This window comes from Kogia breviceps, chromosome 6 (assembly GCF_026419965.1).
Source record: "Kogia breviceps isolate mKogBre1 chromosome 6, mKogBre1 haplotype 1, whole genome shotgun sequence".
Lineage (NCBI taxonomy): Eukaryota > Metazoa > Chordata > Mammalia > Artiodactyla > Physeteridae > Kogia > Kogia breviceps.
In genome coordinates, this window is record NC_081315.1 from 8,720,812 (window position 1) to 8,734,156 (window position 13,345).

At 38.9% G+C, this 13,345-nt stretch overlaps 1 protein-coding gene across 9 annotated transcripts in view; it reads right to left on the reverse strand.

Annotated features, from left to right (window-relative positions):
• Positions 1–13,345, reverse strand: part of FAM13A (family with sequence similarity 13 member A) — a 358,502-nt gene that overhangs the window by 293,871 nt on the left and 51,286 nt on the right. For all 9 annotated transcript variants that reach the window (XM_067035492.1, XM_067035488.1, XM_067035487.1 and 6 more), the window contains exon 3: positions 7,006–7,215. In XM_067035492.1, coding sequence (XP_066891593.1) covers positions 7,006–7,215 — 210 coding nt within the window. The remainder of the gene's footprint in view (positions 1–7,005; positions 7,216–13,345) is intronic.

Below are 13,345 nucleotides of genomic sequence, written 5' to 3' on the forward strand. Positions count from 1 at the left end.
ATAACAACAGCTGGATCTCTGAGACAGGAGACAGACAATAAAGTCCCCACAAAGAGATCACCAGATCCTACCAAGCACCTGAGCCTTTGGGCTACGTCCCAAATTCTCCTGAAGGTAATAGCATCTGAGAATCAGTCAGTCACAGAAGGCTTCTTCATTTCAGGACAAAAGATCAAGTCTAACAGGCTGAAGCATTTTATGAAATGTCAAGACGCACCCTAGGTACAGACAGAAAAGATGTGAATTACTGAAGACAAAACAATGTTAGTTGCTTTAAGCCTTGTCAAAGCACAGGAGCTGTCAGGGAGCTCTCCCCAGTGCAAAGTGTCAACTTTGCCTCAGAAATTTCCTTCCTAATTTAATTGTTTCCGTTCACAAAAGTTTAATAAGCGCCCCCTGCTGCTGTAGCCTTCCCAGGTCCCATTTCTGTGGGTGTCACCAAAGTTATGGCCGCCAGAGTCAGGCCACCACGCTACTCGCCCCACGGTTTTTCAAGTCACCTAAATTCAAAACTTAGGCTGATCTTTGACTCCTTTCCTATGTTCACCCTCTAATTATCAGCTATAATGTTTCTGCTCCTGTTTACTCTCTAATATCTCTGTCTCTGGTAACCTTCCTTTAAAATTCCATTACCAGTTTCTGTTTGGGATGATGAGAAAGTTCTGGTAATGGGTAGTGGTGACAGCTGTACAACATTGGGAACGCATTTAATGTCACTGAATCGTACATTTTAAAATGATCAATTTTACATGACGTATATTTACCCCAGATTTAAAAAAATATTCCATTGCCTATTACTTATCAGATACAGGTCATTAGGGTCAAGATTTCTGCCAGTATTCTAGATAGTCCCCCTGCACCCAGCACCTCCCCATCCGACCATCTTACACGGCACAGCCTGAAATACTGCTTCCATCGTACGACTTCTTTCTTCAAGTATTTACTACTTACAGATAAATATTAGTTCCTTTAGCCTAATGTTCAAGACCCTCTACCACCTAGTCTCAACCTACTTTTAAAATTATTTATTTGGCAAATTACCTTTAGCTGTGGACAAGTCTGTCAGACGTTCTTGTCTTACACTGAGAGTGTTTCTACTCACGCCCTTTCCTCACCTAGAAGATTTTCCTCTCCATTCAAATTAATTTTACTTTTCTCACCAAGTATTCTCTGATCACCACAATCCAGATTGGCCTCCTCCTCTCCCTGTGATCACCAACTGAACGCACTTACGCATCTGAAGGACTACAGGAGGTATACAACATACATTCTACCTCCTCAATGAAACAGCACACTCCTTGAAGTCAAGAAGTTTGATCTTTTATTTCTTGGGACCATCCAGTGTATAAGTAGATGGTACGAAATAAATATTGATGGATTGATCCAACTCAAACAACAATAAGAATATTCCATTATGAGGCAGAAATATTTGTATTTACATTATAGAAGATTTTTCAATAGACAGCATTCAAATACCGTAAAGGGATTTCTAGTTAATTCTAAATTAAAATGAATCCTATCCTAAAATCATTTTATTGTTGCCATTCATATTTATTCCCCAAACACATCTGAAATTATTAAAATAAAAAATAGATGTGTTACTGGCCCACCAAGATAAGGATAAAATATCAGAAGTCATGGAATATAGCCAAACTGAGACAATTCTACTGGAAACCTAAATTAAGGCAGGCAAGTTGGTACAATCAGAGATAGGTTTAACATGACAACAGAAAAGGATAATCACTGAAGATCCTTTAGAGACTCTCTCTTAAAGATGAATTGTCTCAAGCAGGCATCTGACAGAAGCAAAAGGCTCTGGCAGAAACCAACTTCAGATGGAACTTTTTGATAACACGTGGTATGCAGATATATAGCTTTGCTAGCTAAAAATATATACAGTCTCAGAGCTTTAGACACTAGACAAAGTCTAAAGTTGATAATTATCTAAAGCTGATAATTTTTTATAAAAAGGAAAGAATCTAAATGTCCATGCACACAGGGGGCCACTGTTGATCTATAAGATCAAAGGGTGATCTAGAGCACGGGTACGCTCACAGGAGGCAGCCATGCTGTCCTCGGTGGCACTTGTGGTTTAGCTTAAATGTCTAAAAATATACTAAGTTGGGGCTCCAGAATTCCATCCTCTAAAGTATGGAAGAGATGAGCTTGAACTGAAAAATTTTAAGTTATATTGAATTACAAAAAGCTTGCTCTTTATACAGGATACAATTCGAAGGCCCACAACATTTTTTTAAAAAAAGAAATCTGGCATTGATTTGTGACAGACCGTCAAAAAAAAGTATTTAATCTGGTGTCATAAGGACTGAAATATAAAAATAGTGTAGTCTTTACTAGGGAAATTGTATCAAAAATTTTTATTATATATTATTGTCTAACAGAAAAGAGATGAGAATATTATAACAGGCCAAGTGTAATATCTGCTTAGTGAGTCTGCAAAGAGCCTTCAACCTCTGGCTTTGGAGTGACCAGTTGCAGCGGGTACCCTCTACTGTGAGAGTACTGTGTGCAGGGTGAACCAGCAGAAGCGCAGGAGCCCTACTTGCATATTTTCTACCTGGACTATTAAAGAGAGAAGTTTATTTTATAAAGGCTATACTGTCTGGCACCTAAGACATACTTTATTCCCTTGACTTAGCAGCTTACCTAACTTGTAAGTACTTCATTAGTACTTCCTTTATTGAACTTCTCAGATCTAACCTCAGAGGTTTTCAAGGAATGAGAGAATACTACCAATAAAGCAAAAATTAGTTTTTCTGCCCCATTCAGAATTTGTTATTTGTGTACAATCACACAACCCCCAAGGCTGACTATGACTAAATAAGCAGTCTTACTTCTATTAGAATGGTACCCTTTGCTTTTTCTGACGCATATCAACTTTTTTAGCCAGCAAGAAAACATGTCATGAATGATAATTTACAAAGAAAACTTGAATTATAACACATTACTATAATGTAAAAATTAACAACAACAAAAATATAACAGTGCATTCTCATTATCGAATGAAAGCTATTCTAGGAAATGTGATAAACACTTTTAAAATTCACAAGTATTCACAAGCTGTAATAGTACAATAAGATAATATTATGATTATAGTATTAAGTTAATATATAATTATAGTATTATAAATTATAAGATATAATATTAAGAGTAACAAAGATTCTTTGTAATACTAAATATTTTGTATTAAGCACACAGTATTGTAAATCTTCAACTTGCTTTTGTAGCAATTACTTTAAAATGTAACTTACTGATAAAAAAAACTTAAAAGCACTGAAGAAAACCATAACAAATAGTTCTGCAATTTTTGCTTTCATATTTTATTCCTGTTTGTCAATAGAATACAACATGGCCTTCTCACTTACTCATTCTTTAGCATACTACATGTGAATAGTTATACCACTGCTTTAAAGGAATGTGGCTTTAAGTAACATCCTTCTTAATCTGGTATCTAACACTCTTATAAATACATTTTCCCATTTTCACCCTAACTTGGCAAAAACAGGGAAAGAAATGGCTTTTCAAAGCTAAATCATTTTTCTTCCTGTATTTAGAAGGGAGAACTCAATAATGATTATGCCTAAAATTAGTGCCTTTAAAAATGAAGATTCTTCATTTAAAACCACTTTATAATACAATCAATGTGATACACCACATTAACAAATTGAATAAAAATCATATGATCATTTCAATAGATGGAGAAAAACCTTTTGACAAAATTCAACATCCATTTATGATAAAAATTCTCCACAAAGTGGGTATAGAGGAAATGAATCTCAACATAATGAAGACTGTATACAAAAAGCCCATAATTAACATCACACTCAGTGAAAAGCTGAAAGCATTTCCTCTAAGATCAGGAACAGGACAAGGATGCACACTTTTACCACTTTTATTCAGCACAGTATTGGAAGTCCTAGTCACAGCAATCAGTCAAGAAAAAGAAATAGGGCTTCCCTGGTGGCACAGTGGTTGAGAGTACCCCTGCTGATGCAGGGGACACGGGTTCATGCCCCGGTCTGGGAAGATCCCACATGCCGTGGAGCAGCTGAGCCCGTGAGCCATGGCCGCTGAGCCTGCATGTCCGGAGCCTGTGCTCCGCAATGGGAGAGGCCACAACAGTGAGAGGCCCGCATACGGGAAAAAAATAAAGAAAAGAAAAAGAAATAAAAAGAATCCAAATTGGAAAGGAAGAAGTAAAGCTGTCACCATTTGCAGATGACCTGATACTATACACAGAAAAATCCTAAAGATGCCACCAAAAAACTAGAGGTCATCAACGAATGTGCTAAAGTTTCAGGACACAAAATTAATATACAGAAATCTGTTGCATTTCTGTACACTATCAACAATCAGAAGGAAAAGTTAACAACCCCATTTACCAATGCATCAAAAAGAATAAAATATCTAGGACTAAATCTCACTAAGGAGTTAAAAGACCTGTACTTGGAAAACTGTAAGACACTGATGAAAAAAACTGAAGATGACACAAACAGATGAAAAGATATACAGTGTTCATGGATTGGAAGAATTAATATCGTTAAAATGACTATACTACCCAAAGCAATCTAAAGATTCAAAGCAATCCCTATCAAAATACCAATGGGTGGGGGCTTCCCTGGTGGTGCAGTGGTTGAGAGTCTGCCTGCTGATGCAGGGGACACGGGTTCGTGCCCCGGTCTGGGAAGATCCCACATGCCGTGGAGCGGCTAGGCCAGTGAGCCACGGCCGCTGAGCCTGTGCATCCGGACCATGTGCTCCGCAACGGGAGAGGCCACAACAGTGAGAGGCCCGTGTACCGCAAAACAAACAAACAAACAAAAAAAAACAATGGGTATTTTCACAGAACTAGAAGACTTCTAAATTGTATGGAAACACAAAATATCCTGAATAGCCAAAGCAATCTTGAGAAAGAACAGAGTTGGAGGTATCACACGCCCTGATGTCAGACTATACTACAAAGCTATAGTCATCAAAATAGTATGGTACTGGCACAAAAACAGACATATAGATCAATGGAACAGAATAGAGAGCCCAGAAACAAACCCACACACTTATTATCAATTAATATGACAAAAGAGGCAAGGGGAAAGGACAGTATAATGGGGAAAGGACAGTTTCTTCAAGAAGTGGTGCTGGGAAAACTAGATAGCTATATGTAAAAGAATGAAATGAGATCATTTTCTCACACCATATAAAAAAATAAACTCAAACTGATTAAAGACCTAAATGTAAGACCAAAACCATAAAACTCCTAGAAGAAAACACAGGCAAAACACAAACATAAATTGCAGCAGTATTTTTTTTGATCTGTCTCCTAAAGCAAAGGAAACAAAAGCAAAAATAAACAACTGGGACCTAATTAAACTTAAAAGCTTCAGCACAGCAAAGGAAACCATTGACAAAATGAAAAGACAACCTATTAAATGGGACAAAATATTTGCAAAAGATATGACCAGTAAGGGATTAATATCCAACATATATAAATAGCTCATATAATTCAACATCAAAAAAACAAACCAATTAAAAAATGGCCAAAAGACCTGACTAGACATTTTTCCAAAGCCATACACACGGCCAAACGGGCATATGAAAAGATACTCAATATTGCTAATCATTAGAGAAGTGCAAATCAAAACCACAACAAGCTGTCACCTCATACCTGTCAGAATGGCCATTATCAAAAAGAACACAAATAACATGTTGGTGAGGATGTGGAGAAAAGGGAACCCTCGTACAATGTTGGCGGAATGTAAATTGGTGCAGCCACTATGGAAAACAGTATGGAGGGTTCTCAAAAAACTAAAAATAGAACTACCATATGATCCAGCAATTCCACTCCTGGGTATATATCCAAAGAAAATGAAAACACGAATTTGAAAAGATATATGCAGCCCAATGTTCACAGTGGCATTATTTACAATAGCCAAAATATAGAAGCAAACTAAGTGTCCATCAATAAATGAATGGATTGGAAGATGTGGTATACATATTTAATATATATACATATACAATGGAATAGTACTCAGCCATAAAATAAGAATGAAATTTTGCCTTGGCAGCAACATGGATGGACCTAGAGGGTATTATGCTTAGTGAAATAAGTCAGACAGAGAAAGACAAATATTGTCTTATCACTTAAATGTGAAATCTAAAATAATAAAACAAATGAATACACATAACAAAACAGAAACGGACTCACAGATATAGAGAACATACTAGTGGTTACCAGTAAAGAGAAGGACACGGGAAGGGGCAAGATAGGCTGGGGTACAGGATTAAGAGGTACAAACTACTCTTTATCAAATAAATTAGCTACAAGGATATATTGTACAGCACAGGGAATATAGCCAATATTTTATAATAACTTTAAATGGAGTATAACATATAAACATTTTGAATCACTATGTTATACACCTGAAACTAATATAATATTGCAAATGAACTATACTGCAGTGAAAAAAAGATGTTTAAAAACACTTTAAAAATCAATTTTAACCTCAGTTATGTAAAACAACTATTGTTTTAGGACTCAGTCTTGCTTATAAGAAAAGGAAAGCCCACCAGTGACTTTTCGGTCTCAAAGGTCACTAACCAAACACAATTTAATTAATTAATATTTCCTACATAGCATTTAATGCCTTAGTCTTAGTATCAATACTTCCATGGCAGTCACTAACTAGTCAGCAAAGAATTTCTTTGGTCCCAAAGCATCAGGGCTTTTCAATATTATGTTATTTACGTATTCACATGCCAATAGTCTTAGAAATTACGTTTAATATAATGGTATTTCATCATCAGTTTAGCATTATTTTAGGGTAGAAGATGAAGATCTAGAGTGAAATAGCAAGATGATGGTTATGGAGAGACCACACATATTTAAAATCCTATTTTAACATTTAGAATTTTAATATTTAATATTTAAAACCTTAGTGTTGGCTGAAAAATAAAATTGCTTTAATTCCTAGAAGGATTCGGTGTACTGACCCTGAAAGAGCTGAATGAACCGAGGCTGCAGCGCCGAGGTGATCACGCCCTCCGGCAGCTCCCTCAGGAAGAGCTTTAACAGGCTGGCCGCCGCGCAGACGTCGCCGTCCCTCCCCAGCTCCACGGGCACCCCACTCTCAAACTTCCATCGAAGCTGTTCCACCACCCTGACGTTGCCATTCACCCGAAAAAGGCCTTCCTGGGTGAGTCCTGGAACAGCAAAGTACATGCACAGAAAATAACAGAGGTCTCTCACAAACAGGTACAAACTCTAAAGAACAGCGACTTAAATCAATCTCAGTATAGAATTTTCTGAATAATTATCAAGCACTGGAAGATTTTCACGTCCTATAAAAATGTTTTCTTAGAATAATACATCTTCCCATGTATTACATACCAACTACAAAGATCATACGTGGTTATAAAAGCTGACGTCTAAAAATAACGTTAGGACACATACAAACAAAGAACATGTACTACTCTATAAAGAAATTTCATGCATATAATTTTCTACAGTGTATAACAGAAACTTACCCTGGGATCCGAAAGCAGCTTAGCATTTTGAGAACAACTATTTAAGAAGAAACTACCATGTACGTAAAAAATTTTTAACTATATGTGATTACCTTTGCAACAATTTGATAAAGAACTATTCCTTCTTTAGTAATTAATAAATTCAAATTATAAGACTCAGAGACTGTAAAGTAGCGCAAGGCAAGATCCTTGCCTTTAGCCAATTGATTTGCGATTATTAGTGTTGGCTGGGGTCAGCAGAGAAGGCTTCATCTCGGAGGAGCCATTGGCTCCACTGCATAATCTTTGGCTAAAGCACAGGCAAGACTGGGGGGCGGAGGCTGATGTACCGCGAAGCTAATGGAGTTTAAGCTTCAGGGCCCCTCGTTTATTGGGGCCCTTTCCAACGCTCTGTCCCTAATTCTGTACTCTTAATTTTGCGTTCTTTTTCTTAAAGAGGGCCCCAGAAGGATTAAGCATCAGACCCACAAAAACTTGATCTATCCCTGACGAAGAGAAACAAATAGATGAACTGAGAAGCAGAGAGAGGAGAGTATAAAGAAAGGCAGGCAGATGACAATATGGAGTGTTTAGGTCAAAGAGTGATAGGGTACTAAAATGGAAGAAATGGTAGGTCGAGGGTCATGAATGTCAAGGGAAAGAGTGAAGACTTTATCATTATTTATCATTGGAGCATTAAACGTGTGTGAGTTGGGGGCGGGCAGGGGAGATACACAACATAATCGTGCTTTAAGGAAGACCTAGTTAGCAAAGAAGCAGAGAATGGAGAAGGCAGACAGCTTGCCTTAGGGGGACTACAGTCTACTGTAAGACAGATTATGGTGGGAGGGAAGTGCAAAGGAGAGAATAAAGATGATTTGGTAACTTGGTACAAAAAGAAAATAGGGAAGAGGAAGGGTTGAAACCTAACTTTAAGGTTTGAAACCTTGAAATCCAGCAGAAAGCATGGTAAAGGATAAGGTGAACTGAGGGGGGAGGGTGGCAGATGCTGTAAGGTAGAGAATAATGATTTCCAGCTCAGTGTGTTGCATTCAAAGAAGACAGCACCATGAAAGCAAGTTGAGTCAGGCCACGGAGGGGTGTTAAAGGAGTAAGAAACATGCTAAGAAAAGAGTGACCCAAGGACTCAACTCACCACTCTCCCTTTGAGAGCCTAATGGTGAATTTCAGCAATGACCTAAAGCATTGAAGCCTATTCGATTTATTTAGACGGGAGGTGTTTGTTCGTATCAGCCCCTGGCTTCTCTCTCTTTTCTCCTAACTGTGTTGCCCTTTCTAAAGAAAAAGGAAGCTAATTTCATTTTCGTTTATAATTGGATAAAACATCTTACGAGCCCTTTAATTCAACAAACATTTAATAAGTACCTGGCCTTATGTTAGGTACTTAAAAAAAAAAAAAAATCAACCACAAGAAAAACTGTAAACACCACAAGGACCCTTACGGAGTTTGTCGTCTGGTAAGATGTTTATGTTCTTCTACATATTATTTGGTTATGAAGAACACGAGTATCAAAAATGGACATGAATTTTAGCTCCAATTTTGACAAAAATCTGTGAAACCAGAGATGCTATTAAAAATATTTAACCACCAGTATGGCCAGGGCACCATGTAATCAGAGGAGACACCAGTAAGTTTGTGTGCTAGGCGGCTTCTCAGCTGGCCCTAACGAGCCCCACCTCTTGGTATCCGTATCATGTATAATCCCCTCCCCGCTTGAGTGCGGTCTGGACCCAGTGACTTGCTTCTAGCCTTGGGTTCCAAACTCACTTCTGAGATTGGGTTATAAAAGACTGTTCCGCCTACTTTGTTTCCCTGTGTCCTCCCTCTCTCTGGCTCCTCTTGCTTGATCACTGTGATGAATCAGCTGCTATTTTGTGAGCTCCCTTATGGAAAGGTCCACGTGCGTGGCAAGGGCCTGAGGGCGGTTTCTGGACAACAGCCAATGAGTAACCGAGACCCTCAGGTCAACAGCCCGCAAGGATCTGAATCCTGCCAACAAGCACATGAATGAGCTCGGAAGCAAACCTTTCCCCAGTCACGTCCTGGTATGACTGCAGCCGTAAAGAGTAGCTGTGCTGGGATTCCTGAACCACAGAAACGGTGAGACAATAAACACTGCTTTAATCTACGATGTTCTGGGGTCATCCGTTTTGTAGCAAGAGAGAACTAACGTGATATGCCTTTCCCTTTAATACTGAAGAATATCGGTTACTATCAGGAGACTTCAGCTTAGTTGTTTTTAAAGCTTTCTAGTTCTGTTTCCTTTACTCTACAAAGCTTCATCTGTGACTTCAGAGACATACACTGGCATCAAGCAGATAGCGCCCAATAAAAGAGAATGGCATTCCTGGCCAAGGCCCAGATCCGGAAGATATAGAACTTTACAACATCGTCCTGTAGCTTACCCAGCTCCAGAGCCTGTTTTTGGACCAGCAGATGCCCCTGGATCTGATTTCACAGTGTTTTTCTAGCTTTGACCTGAGGTTCCCTCTTCCAACAAGGTTTTTTGACCTTTTCCTCAAATAAATATACTTCCAGTTATTCAAAAATAGCTACCCATCTCCAAGAACTGGCTTTGGTCTTGAAGTTCCTGATCCCCCTGGACCTTACTAGAGGAAAGAGAAGCTATAAATGGAAGTCATCAAAGTCAGTGCTTCTCAACCATTTTTTCTGCCCTCATGCCATTTATTTGCACAACTCTCTTCCCTCAGGAACATCTCTCAGCCAAAGAACTCTTAGGATACTTAGTGATTTTTCAGTCCGGAGAAGTTTACTTCTGGACATGGCTATATTACACTCTGGCAAAAAGAATCCACCTAGCTTTTAAAAGTCCCTTATGAATTTATAATATATACAATACTCACGTGAGGTTTACCAGATTATATAATCTCTAATCTTTCCTACTCTAAATTTTTAGGAAATGATTATAACAGAAACATTAGAGGGAGAAGATGTTTAGAAAGCTTTATGGAGTTACTGTCATACATTTGAGATTCTGTCATATTTGATTTCATGAGATATGGGTTAATCATCACGAAACAGCAACTTATAAATGGTTTAGTCATACCCCAAAATATATAACACTGACAACTATTTTCTTGTACAACTGAATTATTTATTTCAAAGTCTGATGAGTACATGTATGAATGTATGAATACATCAGCAGAAATGAAATATGCCAGAAGTCAGAATTTTTCTTACTCGCACACTGGCACTGAAAGTCATGTGACAATATGTAAGCATATTCTGACATCTAGTGGTAAGTGGAGAAACCTACACTATTTAAATATCCCACAGCATCTTAACGGTAAGGTGGAAGGAATCCAGTAACACTGTCAGCAAGATTAGTTATTTTAAAATAGTATAAAGATGACATGCCTCGTAACTTATAAGATTTTCCTTTGAATGGAAAAAACTGTGTATTTTTTTTTCTTTAAAGAAAAAAGGCCAAAGTCTATTGAACAGGCCTTAATATAGGCCTTTATAAATGCTTTCTGTCTTAAAATTCCTTTATAATAATAAAAGGTTTCCCTCATGTCAAGTTGTTATATATCTACATTTACATTAAACAACAAAGTATGACCACAATATCTAATATGGTTAATTATACAACCAATCACCTCATATCCCATACCTGACAGAGTGCCTACTGTATCACAGGTCCACAACAAATATTTGACTTAAACAGTTAAATAAAACTAATCGAGGTATCTTGCTCTCAAACTTACACAGGCTCTTCGGTTTATTAACATGATATCAATAGTTTCAAATACAGAAAGGGGCTTCTGGTTGTCTATGGAGTAATTAACTATATAGCCTTTCAAAATACAGGGCAGGTGCCCTACCCTAGTTTGCCCCAGCAAGATTCTGATTCAGGGGCTTCCCTGGTGGCGCAGTCATTCAGAATCCACCTGCCAATGCAGTGGACACGGGTTCGAGCCCTGGTCCGGGAAGATTCCCACGTGCCACGGAGCAACTAAGCCCGCGAGCCACAACTACTGAGCCCACAGGCCTAGAGCCCGTGCTCTGCGACAAGAGAAGCCACCGCAGTGAGAAGCCCGCGCACCGCAACAAAGAGTAGCCCCCGCTCGCAGCAACTAGAGAAAAGCCCGTGCGCAGCAAAGAAGACCCAACACAGCCAAAAATAAATAAATAAATACATTTTCAAAAACGATTCTGATTCAGTAGATCTGAGGTACTGCCAACTGCGTGGGTATTCTGAAAAGATTCCACTAGTGACCATTTCACATCCCTGGTTAAGAATGACTGACTGAGGGGCTTCCCCGGTGGCGCAGCGGTTGAGAGTCCGCCTGCCGATGCAGGGGACGCGGGTTCGTGCCCCGGTCCTGGAGGATCCCACGTGCCGCGGAGCGGCTGGGCCCGTGAGCCGTGGCCGCTGAGCCTGCGCGTCCAGAGCCTCTGCTCTGCAATGGGAGAGGCCACAGCAGTGAGAGGCCCGCGTACCGCCAAAAAAAAAAAAAAAAAAAGAATGACTGAGCCCACTAAGACATTTAGTTTTGCATAACCTGAACGCACCCTATTAAAGTAAAGTACAGCTAAGGGTATGCCACGGAGAGGCAGAAGAGAAGCAATCTCTAATTCAAATTTTTGCCAGATTTTCATACGTTGATGGTGTGACTATAAAAACTGGTTTATTTTAACTCCTGGGGCCGATTATAAGTGCACATTATCTTCGGACCCAGCAGTCCACTTCTAAAGGTTAGTCTACAGGACACATCACAGTGCTAGATACATGTGAAAGGTCAGTCACTGAATCGTTGTTCGTAGACATCAAAAGGCTGGAAACAATTCAATGCTGATCAGGATGCGACCTGTTAAAGCGGTGACACATACAGACATAAAGGGGAATAGTGTGCAGGGGAAAAAGAGAATTAAATGAGGAAAGCTCCTTATGAAAAATGGAACAGTCTCCAAAATATACTGTAGAGTGATTTTTTTTTTTTTTGGCCGTGCTGTGCAGCATGTGGGATCTTAGTTACCTGACCAGGGATCGAACCCATGCCCCCTAAAGTAGAATTGCAGAGTCTTAACCCCTGGACCGCCAAGGAAGTCCCGAGTGTTTTTTGTTTTTTTTTAAAGAGGATTCATAAATGGTGTACACTGTGTGCTATGTTCAAAGAGGGAAAAAAAATACACATATCTGCTTATATATTCAAATATCTTTGTAAGAAGATAGCAAAAAATAGCATAGTAATATTGTTTCTGGGAGGGGAAATGAATGGTCAGGGGACAGGGTTTGGAGGGAGAGACCTTTCACTATATACCCTTCTGAATTTTGAACCACATAAATATATTAATATGCAATACTTTAAAAAAGATTAAAAGTGAAAATGATTTTACATAAGAGTAACCTCAAAAGGCTATTATTCAATCATTGCTGCATAAAAGGTGATGCCAAAACCAAAATATTATTTTAGGTGGTCACACTTTAGCATCCAAATGAGTAATACTGAACAACCCTATTTAAGATATCAAATCAATTACCTAGAGATCCGTTTGTAGCTAAGTCAGTAGGATACAGTTTTACTCACACTGAGTGTGTAAACGAGTCCTGTCAAAGCTCTAACCCAGCAACATCTGGCTTCAGGATCTTCTAGGCCAAGGGCCCATCTGCCTGCCATGCTGCATATAACACCTTTGTATCTAACCTGTTTAAAGTACTTGAACAAACTCAAGGCTGTTCTCTAAGAATCTCACCCTCCTGCGGCTATCTTCCTCCAAAAACAAGGAGATGACGCCTACGGGTTAAGAATGCAAACCTGGCTCTTCAGTTTTCAGAACAAA